The 16,190-nt window shown below is 33.0% G+C and overlaps 1 protein-coding gene across 1 annotated transcript; it reads left to right on the forward strand.

Moving 5' to 3' along the window:
* The first annotated feature begins 6,759 nt into the window (after nucleotides 1-6,759).
* On the forward strand, nucleotides 6,760-11,289 carry LOC118053488 (uncharacterized). The gene is made up of 13 exons (XM_035064770.2): nucleotides 6,760-7,091; nucleotides 7,485-7,561; nucleotides 7,680-7,760; nucleotides 7,910-8,035; nucleotides 8,133-8,219; nucleotides 8,509-8,562; nucleotides 8,811-8,901; nucleotides 8,981-9,051; nucleotides 9,140-9,209; nucleotides 9,593-9,645; nucleotides 9,975-10,068; nucleotides 10,537-10,634; nucleotides 11,023-11,289. Exons 1-13 carry the CDS (start codon nucleotides 6,797-6,799, stop codon nucleotides 11,119-11,121), a joined length of 1,296 nt encoding a protein of 431 aa, XP_034920661.1. The 5' UTR covers nucleotides 6,760-6,796; the 3' UTR covers nucleotides 11,122-11,289.
* The last annotated feature ends 4,901 nt before the right edge of the window (nucleotides 11,290-16,190 follow it).

The following is a 16,190-nucleotide window of genomic DNA, read 5'->3' on the forward strand; positions in this document are numbered from 1 at the left end:
AAATGATGAAGAATGAAGGAAACAAACCTCTTAAATTATCAGACCAGCCTCATAAAAGTAAAAGAAAATAAATGTAAGTGTCATTATAGCTGTAAATCGCTCACAATTAACTATTATTTTAGTTCTATGATGACATTCACTCGGAAAATTAGGTTTTAAGCTAAGTCCGAGTTCAGTTTATTTAATATGATGAGCCCAACGAAGCAAATCCCCAAAATTATATTTATTAGACAAATTCATTGGATTTTACACCTTGATATTTCCCTTATGTGGTCGTCTAACAATGCCCGTGAACTAGCATTGTTGTTCCTTTACCTTGTTTTTGCATTTGCGGTAATTAATAATTTTTTTTTTTTATGAATGGACTAGTTGAGGTAAATAGAGATATTTGAAGTATGAAAGACACGATATTCTATATAATAACATATATATTAAAAACATATAAGAGAGGAAAAGTCTCATTAACGATGATGAATAACTTAGTGTGTGTTCCGTATTTTTTATTTATAAAATACTAGAGATTTATTTAAAAAAATTGATTTAATCATTAAGAATATAACTAAAACAGAAGAAAAATAATAAAAGATAAACTAGAAAATTTACAAACTAGACATGAACAAGATAAACTTAACCCACTAAAAACATAAAAATCAAGTAAAGCATAAAGCTTTCATGATTAGGGATTGAAAAGGTAGATTTTAAAAATGTTACATATTATAAATATTTTTTAAATAATATTTTAAGAGAGTATTTTCAACGAGAAAAATACAAAACTAAATATATGTTAATTAATGAAACACTTTTAAATTTATAGTTGAGATAAAATACAGACCGTGCTACATCGTATCTCAACAAAATAAATAAAGTTTTCTTTTGAAAAAACACTTAATGTTATAAGAAAAAAAAAAAAAAAAAAAGAAGCTAAACAATACCATAATCATAAATAAAAATAAAAGCTTAACAGTAAAAAAAAAAATGATCAGCTTGTATTAAGGGTGTTTGTTTTAGCTTTTGTGGTTAAGGTTAAGTATAACCCAATTATACACAAAATTTAACCATAAAAGTTAATTTTAAAAAAAAAAATTAATGAATTTAACATTCAAAACTCAATCTTCACCTTTAAAACAAACACACATATATATATATGGAACTACATACTCCTCTGGTACACGCAAGGGCAGTATTAGTGTATTGCATACCTGAACGATGGTGCCTGTAATTTCTGATCAATAATTTTAACTGCCATTAAAACTATAGTAGTACTGATTGGGATGCCGTCTCTTAACAGGTTCTTCATGCTTGGCTCTCTAGCTGAAAATAATTGAAGGAAAGTTTGTATATAGCTCTTCCTTAATTATTAATTAAGTAACCTTATATATGATTTGAGTAGTTGTTATTATTAAATATACTTAAAGAAAAATCAATAAATGAAAAGAAAATTACAGTAATAATCACTAGTTGTTTTCGTAATAGCCAAAACTGACACCTTCTTACAATTATAGACGTAAATCCAGACAACCGTGGAGGAGTATTGGTAGCTTTATTGTACGCGTAACGTCAATAGTATACATACGAAATCCCATCATCTCTTCTCTTTGTTTTTTGATGGGCCCCTCTTACATATATTTCTTCCCACTTAATAAATACTGTAAGCTCATAATTATATAAAATAATAATAATAATAATACTGTGAGCTTGTAATTAATTCAAAACCATAAGAAGCTTATCTCTCTCTCTCTCTCTCTCTCTCTCTCTGCAACAAAAAAAAAATAAGTGGATAAGAAACGAAAGTAACTACCACAACTAATTAACCTTAAACAAGTGGTAATCTTAATCAATTACATGTATATCTTGTCTGGTCGGAGGTATGATATGATGGGGACAACTGGTAGGAACCCTCGGGCTGCTTTAATATGCAGTGATAATTCATGGTAATCACTTTCTAAACCCTATACACCCTAGCTCTAACCTTTTCAAGAAAATTTGTTGATTAATCTTTGATTAAAACAGAAACTACGTTAATCATCCTCAAAAACCAAAAAAAAAAAAAACTACGTTGACTCTAAAAAAATTAAGTAAGAAAAAAGGAAGTTAGCATCCTCTCAGGGTTGATAAAAGTAAAAACAAATATGTTATTTTTAGATGTGTTTCACTTAAAAAAAAAAATAAATTAAGGTTAAAAATATTTCAATATATTTTCAAATAAATATATATATATATATATATGTATGTATGTATGTATGTATGTATATGTATATGTATCCGCGACTGAGCATCACTGAACACATAACCCCACCAGATTCACGATCAGTAAGCAGTGTGCACAGATCGGCAGTGAGTATTGCATTGTAAAAGAAAAGTTTAGAGGCTGCATGCAAAAACATTTGATCTGTGATTTCTACTGTTCCAGCACTTTTTCTAAGGGACATATCCACCCTGTTCACCGCAAAAAATCAAGACACTGATCTGTGTCTGTGAATCTGCAACATTTCAATAATTGTGGCTACAGATGCATATATAGTCATTCTTGAGATTCAATATCTAGGTTGAATTTAACTCCTTTGGCATTGCTAGATAACTAATTCCTTAATTACACAATATTTCTTTTATTTTATTTTATGAATAAACATAAGGTGTTTCCAGAAAAAATGACAAATATTCATTTATACTATTTTATGCTATTGATTTTTATTTAAAAAGATCGATTAGGGTGATAGGGTTGGAACTTATCTCATTTGATAGAAAAATATTTATATTATATAAAGAACTATCTTTTCATTATATATTTTCCCATGCTATTCCTTTTTTTTTTTAATTATGAAAACTCAATTAAAAGGATGGTAAAAAAACATTTATACGGAGTAATTAATATTTGAAATGGGGCATTCACTGTAGTTAAGGTATAAGTCTTTTGAAATCGAAACTCAATTTTCAAATTTAATAAACTACCCATATATTGTTTGAGGATCCCAACTTCGCCTTTATATATGAAATCAAATTTAAAATATTTTCATAAAAGAAATAGTTGATTTCTTGATTTGAATCTATGAAAACACGCATAGTTGAGAACTTCTTCCCCATAAAGAAGAACCAGCATCGTCCTTACGGCTCGTCCTTGCTAACACATATTGCCATAACAGTACTGAGGAATCTAATGGTTAATAAGTAGATTCTTGAACATATAACGGACCCTTCTCAATCTTAATCATTAGTAAGCAGCTCACACAGCATCATTCTGTTCTCAGATCCATACTGATATCTCATCTGTATTTTAAAAGTGTTGCTGCTAGTTCAGAATCTCATTTCACGAATCGTTGCCACTCATGATTGTACTTGGGCCATGCAAGGCATGTACATGTTTTTTCTTTTATGGCTTGTGGATGATGGGAATTTATTATATTCTTTTTCTTTAATGGACTTTGATACCTCATAAAATAATTATTTTGGTAATTGTTGTTTCTGTGTTTCATCAGTTGATCGGAAAATCAATAGAATATATATAAGGAGGAAAATAAGTTCTTATGATGTAAATTTCAAGGCTCTGCTTATATGAATTAATGGTGATTTTATACATAATTTTGATGTGGACTGCAAGAATATTCGACTCCAAGCACAGCATCAATACGAAGCTTCCTCATGTTATTCTCTAATTAACAATAGATCATATACACACGCTTGTAGATAGAGAAAATTGTCAAGTGCTTCTTCCTTTACGTACGCATGAGTTTTCTTTCAAAATTTCTCCCTTGTTAGGATTTAATTTGATTTTAATTCATTTCCCTTTTCTTCTCTTCCCTTGTATATGGTTTCTTTCATTTTAGAAACTATAGACAAATTTATTACAGTACATCATTAAACATGTGCAGCCATATTTTGATTATCCCAGCTGGGCAAGGCCTGGGGAATCTTGACATGAACCAATTAATGGGATGTGCTAGGAAAAGAAATATAGATTAGCAGAAGATTTGTTTCTGGAAAGAATGGGAAACAGCCATGACCCAACCTAGAATTGAGGATTGAGGGAGTGCTGATGGCCGCATCCACTGCAAAAATCTAATTATCAGTTGAGAATATTGTAAAGTTCTATTATTGGATGTTGGCTTAGTATTTTAGGGGAGGTGGTGGCGATGGAAGAGGAGGAGATGGAGTGAACAACCGGGTTAGGAGGAGGAGGAGGAGGATCCAAGTGTCATGATTAAATATATGGGAGGTGGAAAAGGGTTGGTTGGTGTGGGTGCGTATTCCAAGAACTTATAACATATTTTTATGATAGATAAATGCTGAGAAAAACTACCTTAATAATTAAAAAGAATGAACATACACTTGAAAAATAGCTTTGTCCTCATCTGGTGTTTCCAGTTAGAAGAGAGTCCCCCCCCCCCCCCACTATTGAAATTGATAGAACTTGATTTAATCGAGATTCGATAAAATAGATGTTAAACCACTTCTCTCTGTCTAGGAATCTCAGTTAATTGATCAATAATTCAAAAAAAAAAAAAAAGATCCACCAGACATGTTACCGATTTGTAGAACTGCTGCGGCGAACGTGCCACCGCAGACACAGCAGGTGAAGGTAAATTTGCGGACACAAACCCTGCCAAAGCCGAAGATGCCTCAACCGCCATATCAAGCGCGGGAAGCGTCGCAGAAAGTGGCGGTGGCGCAACGGCTACCGCCCTCGGTGCGTAGGATATCGGCAATGCAGCGCGGCTGAGTTTTGATTTTGTGTTCTGGTTTTAGTCGTTGCAGAGTTAGTTTCGAATTAATTAATTATTTAAAATATTTAGCAGTAAATGTGTGTTGAGAAAAGGATAAATGTTATCAGCTTGGGGAAATTTTTAATTTTTTTAATTATTAAAAAAATAATTTTATTAATTTGCATAAATAAAGAATTACAGTATAGATCAAATATATTTTAAGGTACAAATAATTATAATAGGATTTTGTAGATTAAATATACTGAGTAACAAGATGTACTGTATTTTTTATAATTTATTGTTGTTCAGCCGGCACGACTCCCCCGGATCACGGCCTGCGATTGATGTGCTTGAAATTGCAAGTATTCAGCTTTTTTCTTCTTCTCTTTTTTTTTTGGCATGAAAGATGAGATGTTCCTCCTCCTCCATTCTCTAACTTGAAATTCTTTCTTTGATGTCTTCGTTTTTGTTGTAGATGGTCCCTACAAAACGTGGTATGATGGTAAAACATTTGAGATCTACATAATAGGTTTCGAATTCGAATTAACACGTTCATTTCTTGTAAGATTTTGAAATAACTGGAATTTTACTCGCTCATATAAATTCATAAAATATATTTTTTTAAAAAATAAGTTTCCTGAAATCCAAAAACAAAATCTTTGTTGTAGATGGTGTCATTGGATGCCATTGCATTAGCTTTCATTTTTATTTTTGCATCAATTAGCGAGTTTTTATTTATAATCTTAACACAATCTTCGCTCTCAGCTTTACCATGAACACTTTCTCTTATTGCACTTCTTATCTCTTTTGAGTACTACTTGTATACTAAGTACCTTTGCACAATCTCAATATGCTTTTGTGCAATTTATGTGCATCAGGTTTCATGTTTTTTTATTTATTTATACTTAACCGTAACTTATCATCACTTGTCTAAATCAAAAAAAAATATTAATCAAATACCTTCTTGGTTTAACCCTTAAAAAATCATAGCCACCAAATCTATCATCATGGGAGAAATCACGAAGCCATCATATCTTTAAACATCAAAATTATTGAAACATCCATAAAAAAACATTAATTTAATGTATTTTTAAAATAAAAATATTTTAAAAAATAGTTATAAACATAAAAACAAATAAGGGCAACCCTGTTAAAATAAATAATTTTCTATATTTATTAGTTTTCTACACCAATATTAATTTCTGCATAGACCCCGAAATCACAAGTCTCTGTGGCCAATCCTTGTGGAATGCTGCATCATAACTGGATCCTAGATTCTGAAGGAACTAAGTAGGCTCCCTGTCAGTGGCACACACAACACAAGACAAATTCCTCAAGAATATTGAACTTCCTGGCAACTTCCTCACATCCCTTTTATTGTTTCTGGGGAGCTTCCTTCAAGCTTCCTTTTCTTCCCATTGTTGTTCCAAACAAAAATGAGTTTGATTTATGACAATGTATAACGCCAAATATCCTGACTTGTTTGGGATGTATAGCCCTCTTCATTTTAAAAATACAAAAAAAAAAAATTATTTTAATGTTTTTTTAATAATTTTGACATGTGTTGATATAAAAATAAAAAATTATTTTAATATATTTTTAAGAAAATAATAATCTTAAAAAACACATTGCATCGAAATATTAGACACACGCATAAACATGGACTTAATTATTTTTATTTTTTATAGATAATTTATGCTTGCGTGAATGGATTTAAGTAATGTTTGGAGATACAATAATTTCTATTTTTTAATGCATTTTACTTAGAAAAAGCAAAATTTATATCTTTTAGTATTTTTTAATTATTTTAATTTTAAATACTAATATCAAAATTAAAAAATAATATTTTTAAAAAATATTAATTACCGCGATATCAGATACTCACATAGTCAAAGCATGACATAATTAAATTAAAAATGACAGCCATTTTCTGCACCCACCCATATTTTATAACATGATCATCTACCTAAACTAGTATGATTAGATTAGCCATAATTAAACACGACCCTCCTCCATTACCAACTCACAGACCATATAAACAATAAATTAAAGAATGGACGTCAGTTTCTCAACAAGGACTGGTACTGCCAATCCTTTCAATGCTCCTATTAATGGCGCTGTTTCCACCATCACGTCTCTTATTACACGGGACCCACATGTCGCACGTGCAAAGCCCAAAGCTCCACTCGTGTGGACTCAACTCCCCTTGTTTAAGAACATACCCGCCAAAACATCAAGAAGAAACTGCCTATAAGTACCAGACCCAAGCCCGGATTGGGAGAAAAGCAAAGAGTGAGGTCAAGATGGAAAAGGAAGAAGGTGATCTTGTTGTTGATGCTGAGAAGCTGAGGTTTGAATTCCTTCAAGTCTTGCGTGGCAGAAGAACTGCTGAAGGTTAGAAATCTAAACCCTCTTCTTTTCATTTCTTCTTTGGTTTGTTTTTTATACTATTTTATCTGGTTGATTGAGTAATGTTATGGACGCTCGTGGGCTAATAACAAATGTACAAGACAGTCATTAGATGTAGCTGCTATTGTGGGTCTGGGTCTCATTTGTAGATATGCGTTCGTTCTCTTTGAAACCTGAGAGAATCCAGATCAGTTGTTGTTTAGATGCTCTGTAATTACATCTCACTGTTATTTTGAGTTTCATCCACTCCCACGTGTAAGAATGATGCTTTGTTTTCAAGGAGATTGTCCTTAGCAGTGCTTGTTTGTTTGGTCCCGAATTTTGATTTGTTTGATTGCTTTTAATTTGCTTAATTTTGAAATGATGTTTGGTTTTCAGTTCCGTTGACTGTGGAACCTGCAAACCCAGTGAAGCATCCCTTGTTTCAAGAGATTCCACGGCCAACATTCAGTGAGGTTAGATTGGGATCTATTACTCTTTTATTTTCTTTTTTACTTTTTTTTGTGAATTTCGTTTCTCGATAAAGAAAGAAGTTTAGAGTTTCTTGATGGGTTGTTGGTTATTTGATGATAGGCAATGGAGTCTTGTCCGAAAGTAGAGATCAAAAATTTCAGTAGTCTACTCAAAGAGGAGAATCTTTATTTGACTACTGAGGTGAATTTCGCTTGTACTACTATGAAATGTTGTTTTATAATGTTAAGCTTGCAGTATATTGGGTAATTTATTTAGCTTTTGAAATGTGTTTGGTGTGGATTTTGAGCTTGGGAGAAGTGTATTATTATTGTGCTGGTGATTATTGAAAGGCAGGGGAGCAAGGGCGTTTGCCTGTGCTGATTCTGAGTATGAAAGGGAGTGAAGAAAGAAGGCCAGCTATTGTATTTCTGCATAGCACACATAAGAATAAAGAGTGGTTGCGACCATTGCTTGAGGTAGTTAATCAAATTTTTTTTTCCGTCCTTCAGTGATTATTGGTTTCATCTTATAGAGAAGACCATGATTGTTGTATTTTTGTTTTGCTTGTTTCAGGCATATGCTTCGCGGGGATATGTTGCAATTGCGATTGACTCTCGCTACCATGGGGAACGAGCCAGCAATTTGACTACCTATAGAGATGTGAGTACTAGATTGCTCTAATGGTTTTAGTTGGTCCCAGTATTTTATTTTTACCATATCTCTATGGAAAGAAAATTACAATTTACACAAAAAATTTTCATTATTAGCTGGCCCATGGTATACCAGACTCAAATTCTAAACTTTTAGACATATGCACTTTCCTATTTCAAGTCAAAGCATTTGCCCAAATCTTGTAGCTTATGGCTGTATGATGAGCTGTCTTCAAGTTTTGACGAACTGTTTCTCAATTAAACATTTATCTTTAACTTGTTATGCTATTCAAATGCAGGCTCTTATATCATCATGGAAAAAAAGTGATACAATGCCATTCATATTTGACACGGTAACTCCTCTGCTTATTCTTATTTTATTCACATAGTTAAATCTGAACAGTTATCTGCTTTTAGGAGAGTTGATGATCAAAGTCATGGTTAACAGAATGATGGAGTTTGGTTTTCCATTCCTTGAGGCTATAGAGAAATTTGGCCTAAGGTTGTTAAATCTATTGTGGAAATCAATGAGATCATTGTGGTTCGACACTCAGATGACTTTATTTGGTGAACAGGCCACTCAAAGTTTTGATCATTGCAGGTCTGGGACTTGATAAAACTGGCTGATTATCTTACTCAGAGGGAGGATATAGATCCTACCAGGATAGGAATTACTGGAGAATCATTGGGAGGTTGGTCAAGTAAAATCTCCTAATTTAAGGTCATGCTGGCTGTTTTATGAACAACTTATGTAATTACCATGCGTTGCAGGAATGCATGCTTGGTTTGGTGCTGCTGTTGACACCCGATATTCAGTGGTGGTCCCAATAATTGGTGTGCAGGTGTGTCTAGTAAAATTCTGTAACTTGGTTAAGGGTTGAAAATAAATATTGAATAACTAGCTGAAATTCCTATGCGATGTGATTGTAGGGGTTTCGTTGGGCCATAGACCATGATAAGTGGCAAGCTCGAGTTGACAGTATAAAGCCTTTATTTGAAGGTACATCACATTGATAAATGGAAAGTAACTGATTCATATTCCAGCAGCATGATTTAATTGTGATTTTCCCTTGTTATCCTATGTTTTATTATAGTTTTGGGTCTTGTTAAGTTTATTCTGAAACAGCATTGCTTGTGAAACTTGTTGAACTTTAAAGATTTTATCTTTCCCCTTTTCCAATGTTTAGTTGGTGGATGATTAGTTAATAAGAAAATTGGTGATGACACTATGTTCTATGGAATCACAATACAAATGGAATGTTATGACTGGCACATGGAAATTGGTTGTAGCATTGAGCAGTGAGCTTCTTCTGGCATAAATCTTGCGTAACTGGTAGCTTGTGGCTGTTGCTGCTCTGGTTCACATGGGTTTTTTGGTTGCAGAAGCACGGAAAGATCTAGGCAAGAGTGCAATTGATAAAGAAGTGGTGGAGAAGGTTAGTTGCATTTTTTACTTTCTACATGTCTCTATTTTTACTAAAAACGTAATATCTATGACAGTGCTAGTAACCTAAAATCGATTTTCAGCCTTAAAATATCCTGGATTTCATTCTTTTGTTCTGATCTGTTGCTGATTTACTCCAAATCAATCTTCACTTGTGCTGTTTAGAACTAACATGTTGTGGCAAGCAATATGTGGCCTATATGATTGTACCTTCGCATTCTTTACATGAAGCAAATCACATCCAATCTCCTCATGGTGATTCTCCTTTTTTACTTTATTACCAAGTTAGATTATTCCTTATGAATTCCCTTTCCTGACCAGGTCTGGAATAGGATTGCACCTGGTCTGGCTTCGTGCTTTGATTCGCCATATACAGTTCCAGCCGTTGCACCAAGACCTATGCTGATTGTTAATGGTATAATTATTTCTTTCACTTCAACAACCAAATGGCACACTCCAATTAAAAGTTTGTTTGGAGTCATGATGAACAATAGCTAATCAGATATATTTTAAATCATTGGAAGTCAGGTTCTCCATTCATCCAGTTAGTTGAACTGAATTCTCATTGAATATGTTAGCTGCATGTATGTCATGGCTGACATGGTTGAGTATTTAGGTGTTCTGGATTGATCTGGATTTATAACATGTCATCTTTACTTACTGTCGAATATTTAAAGGTGTTTGTGATACATAAATTACCTGTCAGAATGTTAGTCTAAAGTCATTCTCTTGTCCATGTTGGTTGATAGATCAACTTGAGTTTATTAAATGCATGAAACTTTATACATTATATGCATCGACAGAATTGTTCTGGAGATTAGTTTTATGTTGAATCTGAATGTTTATTTTAATCGACATATTGTTTGTATTTGGGGAACTGTAGGTGCAGAAGATCCTCGATGCCCACATGCAGGTTTGGAAGTTCCCAAATCAAGAGCAATTAAGGCTTATGAAGAAGCGCACTCTCTAGATAAATTTAAGGTACAAACTTGAATTGTCTCTTTAGTATCGAATTATCAGTATATATTACCATCTTCAATTGTTTCTAGAGCTTTCTTTTTCTCTACATGGTTCAAATTTGACTTTGTAAATGAATATATCTTACGAAAAATTACCATGGAGAATGTCATAATTTACGTAGTTGCCTTTCCTCTCTATCCATCTCTGACTCTGCAGATATGCAGTATATATTCCGCATGTGGCCCTCTTTTCCCTCTAGGACCTGTTTGGCCCTTTCAGTCTATCACTCTTCTTCATTCATCATAGGGATAGTAATTAAATGAAACTGCATTCTGATAATGCATGCATTTATTTCATATGGTTCTCTGTGCTGTTGTGTCCCTTATGACATTACTTCCATAACATGCAGCTGGTTGCTGAACCTGGAATTGGACATCGAATGACGTCATTCATGGTAAAAGAAGCAAGTGATTGGTTTGACAAGTACCTTAAGCAACAAGCTGCTTAGTTCATCTTGACGGCAGCATTGTATCAGTATGTTTTCTTCTGTATTGTTATTTGCACTAAAATCAAGCAGCTCTAAAAACAATTTGAACAAGTTACATGAGGATACACTCAGTTCTTGTATTGTAGTTCGTTATCTTCAAAAGAAAAAATCTCTCAGATTTAGATGACTGATGCTTTTTATAACAAGTCCATTTTATTAATCCCCTCATTGAAGCATGAGTCAATCTGATTGCAAGTCTCCTGAACGTCACACACTGCCATGCTCCCATTGACCTTTGAAAACTCGTACCATGGAAAGGATTATACCAGAGATTTTGGTTCACCGCCAAAAGAAAAAAAAAAACTTGCATATAAACCTGGTATGAATTGGGAGAAGCAAGAAGTTATTCGCTGGAAAAGTGGTTATCTGAAACACTAAGATCAGAATTCAATTTTGAAATCCAGACAGCCACTTCTTACCATTGGAATGGATTTACATATGAATTTGAAACCTTTTTACATGAATTCGTGGACTGGATTACGTTAGATCCAGACAGCCACTTTTTGCTTGGAGCCTTTTCTCATTGCTTGCAAGATGCTTAATTTGGTTTTAACAGTCAAGATACCATTGCGCCACTGTTTCCGTGTTAAAATCAGTATTATAAGACCCGACCCAGGTCAGCCAGAAACCTGGTTACTCGTTGATCTGGATCCAGAGCGTGTTCCTGGTCAGGTCAAAGAAAAAAACTTTCGTTTTTTGTTTTACTAAAACAATGTTGTTTTGGGATTTAAAATCTGTGTAAATCAGCTCAACTTCAACGGTCAAGATTTTAATTTGTTATTGTTTTTATATTAAGATCAGTGCTATAAAACCTGGTTCAAGAGGCTGGCAACCCTAACCTGGAACTTGGCTGGATTGGTCGAAAAACCTTCTCTTTTTTTTAAATTAAAATGATATAATTTTAAGATTTTTTCTAAACAAATCAAAGTTTAAATTGAATAGTTCATCCACAAGTTAACCCAACTTAATCTATAATCTAGGTCCTGAAGTGATTAGGTACCGGTTATTTTTAACGAATAAGTTGTGCTAAAAATGAGATAATTTACAAATATATTTTAATAAAAATTACTTGTATCGACTTTTAATTAAGAATTTGTATGTTTATATAATCATATCATGTAAAGAATCATCATTTATTATAAAGCCCGAATCCGAGAAGGAGAGTTTTATTAATTTATATGATATTGAAATTATCATTTATTGTATGAATTTAATATTATAGCTATTGAAGAATATCATTCTATTATTTAATTTGACGATTAATTTTACAATTTGTGGCGAATTGGCGATGGATGTTTTAGCCCGGATGACAATAAATAATGTACTTTCGAAATGATTAGTATTTTATACATTATTTTATTAAATAATTCAACAATGATTTTTTTTATTATTTAGAGTTATTATGAAAATCTAATTAAGAGGTGTTTTATTGGGTAAATTCATTGTGTGGTCCCTCAAGTTTAAAGAATTGGTGAAATAGCCCCTCTGCTCTAATTTTCCACATGTCAATCCCCACACTTTGAATCTACCATCACACATGGTCCCTTCATTTAATGAATGTGTATATTTGGCAACTCGCTTTGGAACCATGAGTTGAACACAAGGACTAGAAGCGACTACAAATTGAAAGTTTAATGGTGATTGTGCCTAAATTAGAGTGGTATATGGTTGATCTAACCTATTCTTAAGACTTGAGGGACCATGCAATAAATATTTACCCATTTTTATGTAATCAAATGGTTTACCATTCATATCTCTTAGCGGTTTATCGATCTTAATGTTTAATAATTAAGTTTTAGATAATATAATATTGGAAGGCAGCCTTCTTTGTTACATCATATATAATTGAGAAAATTATAATTATTGGATTCAAAATTAACTCACAATCACTAGATTAAAATTACATACGTGTACGGTGTACCATTCATGTTTTGTTTCTATTTACAAAATGAGTAAATTTATTGGCTCATATGATATAGCAAAAATTAGCTATTTTTAGTTGCTTTAACTTTATTAATTAAAAATGTAATTCATTTATGTAAAAAATAGAATGATAATCTTTTATTACATTTCATTTATTTTGTTGGGTTATAATTGTTTTTCTCTTTTCTGCTAATTTCCAGCCATGGATTGGTGGCAGAAAAGATTGGGCTCTCAGTGCTCCTCATCGATCACTTAACACCATACAAAGCTTCAACTCCATGAACATCATCGTCCTGCAGAACCCATGCCAGTATATGGCCACATGACAACGCCCTTAACTGAGGAATGATCAATCCCCAAAGCATGCCCTAGTTCATGCAATCCAACCGTCCGAAAATCAATGGCCCCTGGGGCTGCCCCAAACGACCAGTTTAGATCGGCTTTGAAAAACGCTCTCCCATCTGTTGACGGAGCTGCAAAAGCTTATTTACCTTTATCCATATCTCCTTGGCCATTTTTAAGGAAGCCAATCGTGATGTCTGCAATTCTAAGATTCCGATCAACAAAATTAAAAGTAAAAGGTAAATGATCACCCCGTCGTTTAAAACAATTTTTCCAAGAGGATTAAGCACATCTCTTCTGGTACCAGGTCGATATCCCCAGTTAAGTACTTTCGTAGTTTTTAGCCACTTAGGTGATCCTGGAAAGAATGCGTAATCAATGTTGTAGCTACCTGCAGACTTCATTCGAGTCTTGCCATCAACAATATCCGGCACCCGGCATCACGGCTTCATCATCAGCGACACTGTTTCTGCATCCAACACCCCGGTGAGCTTCAAGTTGAAATTGATTTGGTAGGTTTTGAGGGCTCTTTCTATGGTTTCATCAAAATAATCATCATCTACTTCATCATTATTCAAACCTCCGTGGTTTAGGTATCCAAAATGATGGAGGAATTTCTTGAGTTGGTCGGCGCCTTCTACTTTGTCACCTTTCTTGGATCCTTGTAGATGTCTGATGAACTCAAAGGGCGATTCGTTTTGCAACGATTGAGAAAACCCAAATGATTGTTAATAAAAGTTAAGAGGATAAGATTGAGATTGAGAAAAGAAAAAACATGAAATTAAAAAAAAGAGGAAAAAATGAGGCTGAATTGGAAACAAAATAGAGACGAGCTTCATTGTTTATATAGAAGGGTAATTAGCTATTTTTAATTAAACTTTAACTTTATTAATTAAGTTTTATCGACTACATATCTTAAAATATACTTTCATTTATGTATTATTATTAATAGTAGTATTTAATAATAATTAATTAAAAAAAACGCTCACAAAACAAAAAAAAAACACACTAATTACATGAATTTAATTTATTTCATTATTTCAATATAATTTATTCGGTGTATCCTATATATAGCTTATTAAATTGCCCATTTATCTTTTCATTGCCACTAAACTATTTATTTTTTAGTTTTTTTTCTAATATAAATACTAATTTTTTTGTAACATGGATAATGTAAACAACCACACACATATACGTCCACTGTAAAAATACCATCGAGATCAATTAATATACCAATTTTAGCATAGCAACTACATTTAATTAATATCAATACAAATTAAAATATATTAGACAAATTTTTAAAAAAACAAATTATGTATAAAATAATCTAAGCCATCATGAACTAAATGAAAAACAAATCCCTTTCTTAAATAAAGAAAATAAATCCATCTTATTTTAAGGTTCCAATCTCAAAAACCAAATTAATTCATTTATTGGATGAGGGTTGAACTGCTTGATTGCCCCCTGCAGAGTGGTAAAGGCTTCCATTGTATTTTTCTAGGCTTTGTAACAGGTCTGTGTTTCTTGCTTTGTTTAAATAGTGGCTGAGGATGTCTCTATTTGCTCTTCCACCTGCACGGGACTTGCAAACTCTCTGTTATGGCTGCCACAAACATGAGAACGTAGCCTTTTTAACTTCAGATCTGTTTCCAATTCTGACTTATGCACCAGATCACTTGTTTGTGATGAACAATAAACTTGAATCAGTCAGGCGTGCACCTCTTGTAAGAGCCTGGGAACAGCCGGGATTTTACTCACTTATCTAGACCCACAAAATACGCTTTTCAAGAAATGGGTTTCCTCAAATCCAAAAAAAAATAAACTTGAATGGGCCTTCAGCCCCTATATATCGATCTCATTTTCTTTTCTTCTGGCTTTTTCATCACCAGATGATTATTCGGTTACCTGCTCAGAGCTAGTAGCATGTTGAAGCAAGCAACCCCGTGTGTATTCTTTATGATTCTACATTTTCTCTCTTCAGAAACGAATTCTCTGCATATTCTTCTCCTTTTCCAGTATTTTTCAGTGAAGTTGCATTGATTCTCACAGTTTTAATGTCCTGTCCAGGTCTGGAAATGGATAGCTCCTGGTCTGGCTTCTTGCTTTGATTCACCGTACACAATTCCATCCATAGCACAACATCCTCTTTGCTGATTGTTAGAGAATAATATAAATTATATCCTGAAATCTCACCTAACGACTTAAGTTATTGGATTGAGATGATTCTTTGATATAATATCATAGCTTTAATGACCAAGTGGTCATGAAATTCAAATATCACCATCCCCTATTTATTTGATAAAAAAAATCAAATATAAGGTAATATGAACTTGTACAAGTTTCAAACTCAAAAAGCTTTCACTTGAGGCGTGTGTTAGAGAATAATATAAATCATATCCTGAAATCTCACCTAACAACTTAAATTATTAAATTGAGATGGTTCTTTGACACTAATGGTATAGTCTTAAGGCCGCATGAGAAAATTGTTGTTAGAACTATACATATCAGAAGATTCAGAACTAGTTTCTAGGGAATACATGCATGCATAAGTTGCTGCCCATTCTTTTTATGTAATAATAAACTCAGACAACGCCAATTGAAGTGTTCATGGTGTTAAATTATTCTTTGGTGGCAGAAAATATTGGGACTATTCTGATATGTGTTTAATGAAGTATCCATAAATATCATATATGTGTATTTTTCATAATATCTTCAAAAATCTAAAGTAATCTTTTTTTTTCCATTAGTTATTTATTATGTATAGA

This window comes from Populus alba, chromosome 6 (genome assembly GCF_005239225.2).
Source record: "Populus alba chromosome 6, ASM523922v2, whole genome shotgun sequence".
Classification (NCBI taxonomy): Eukaryota; Viridiplantae; Streptophyta; class Magnoliopsida; order Malpighiales; family Salicaceae; genus Populus; species Populus alba.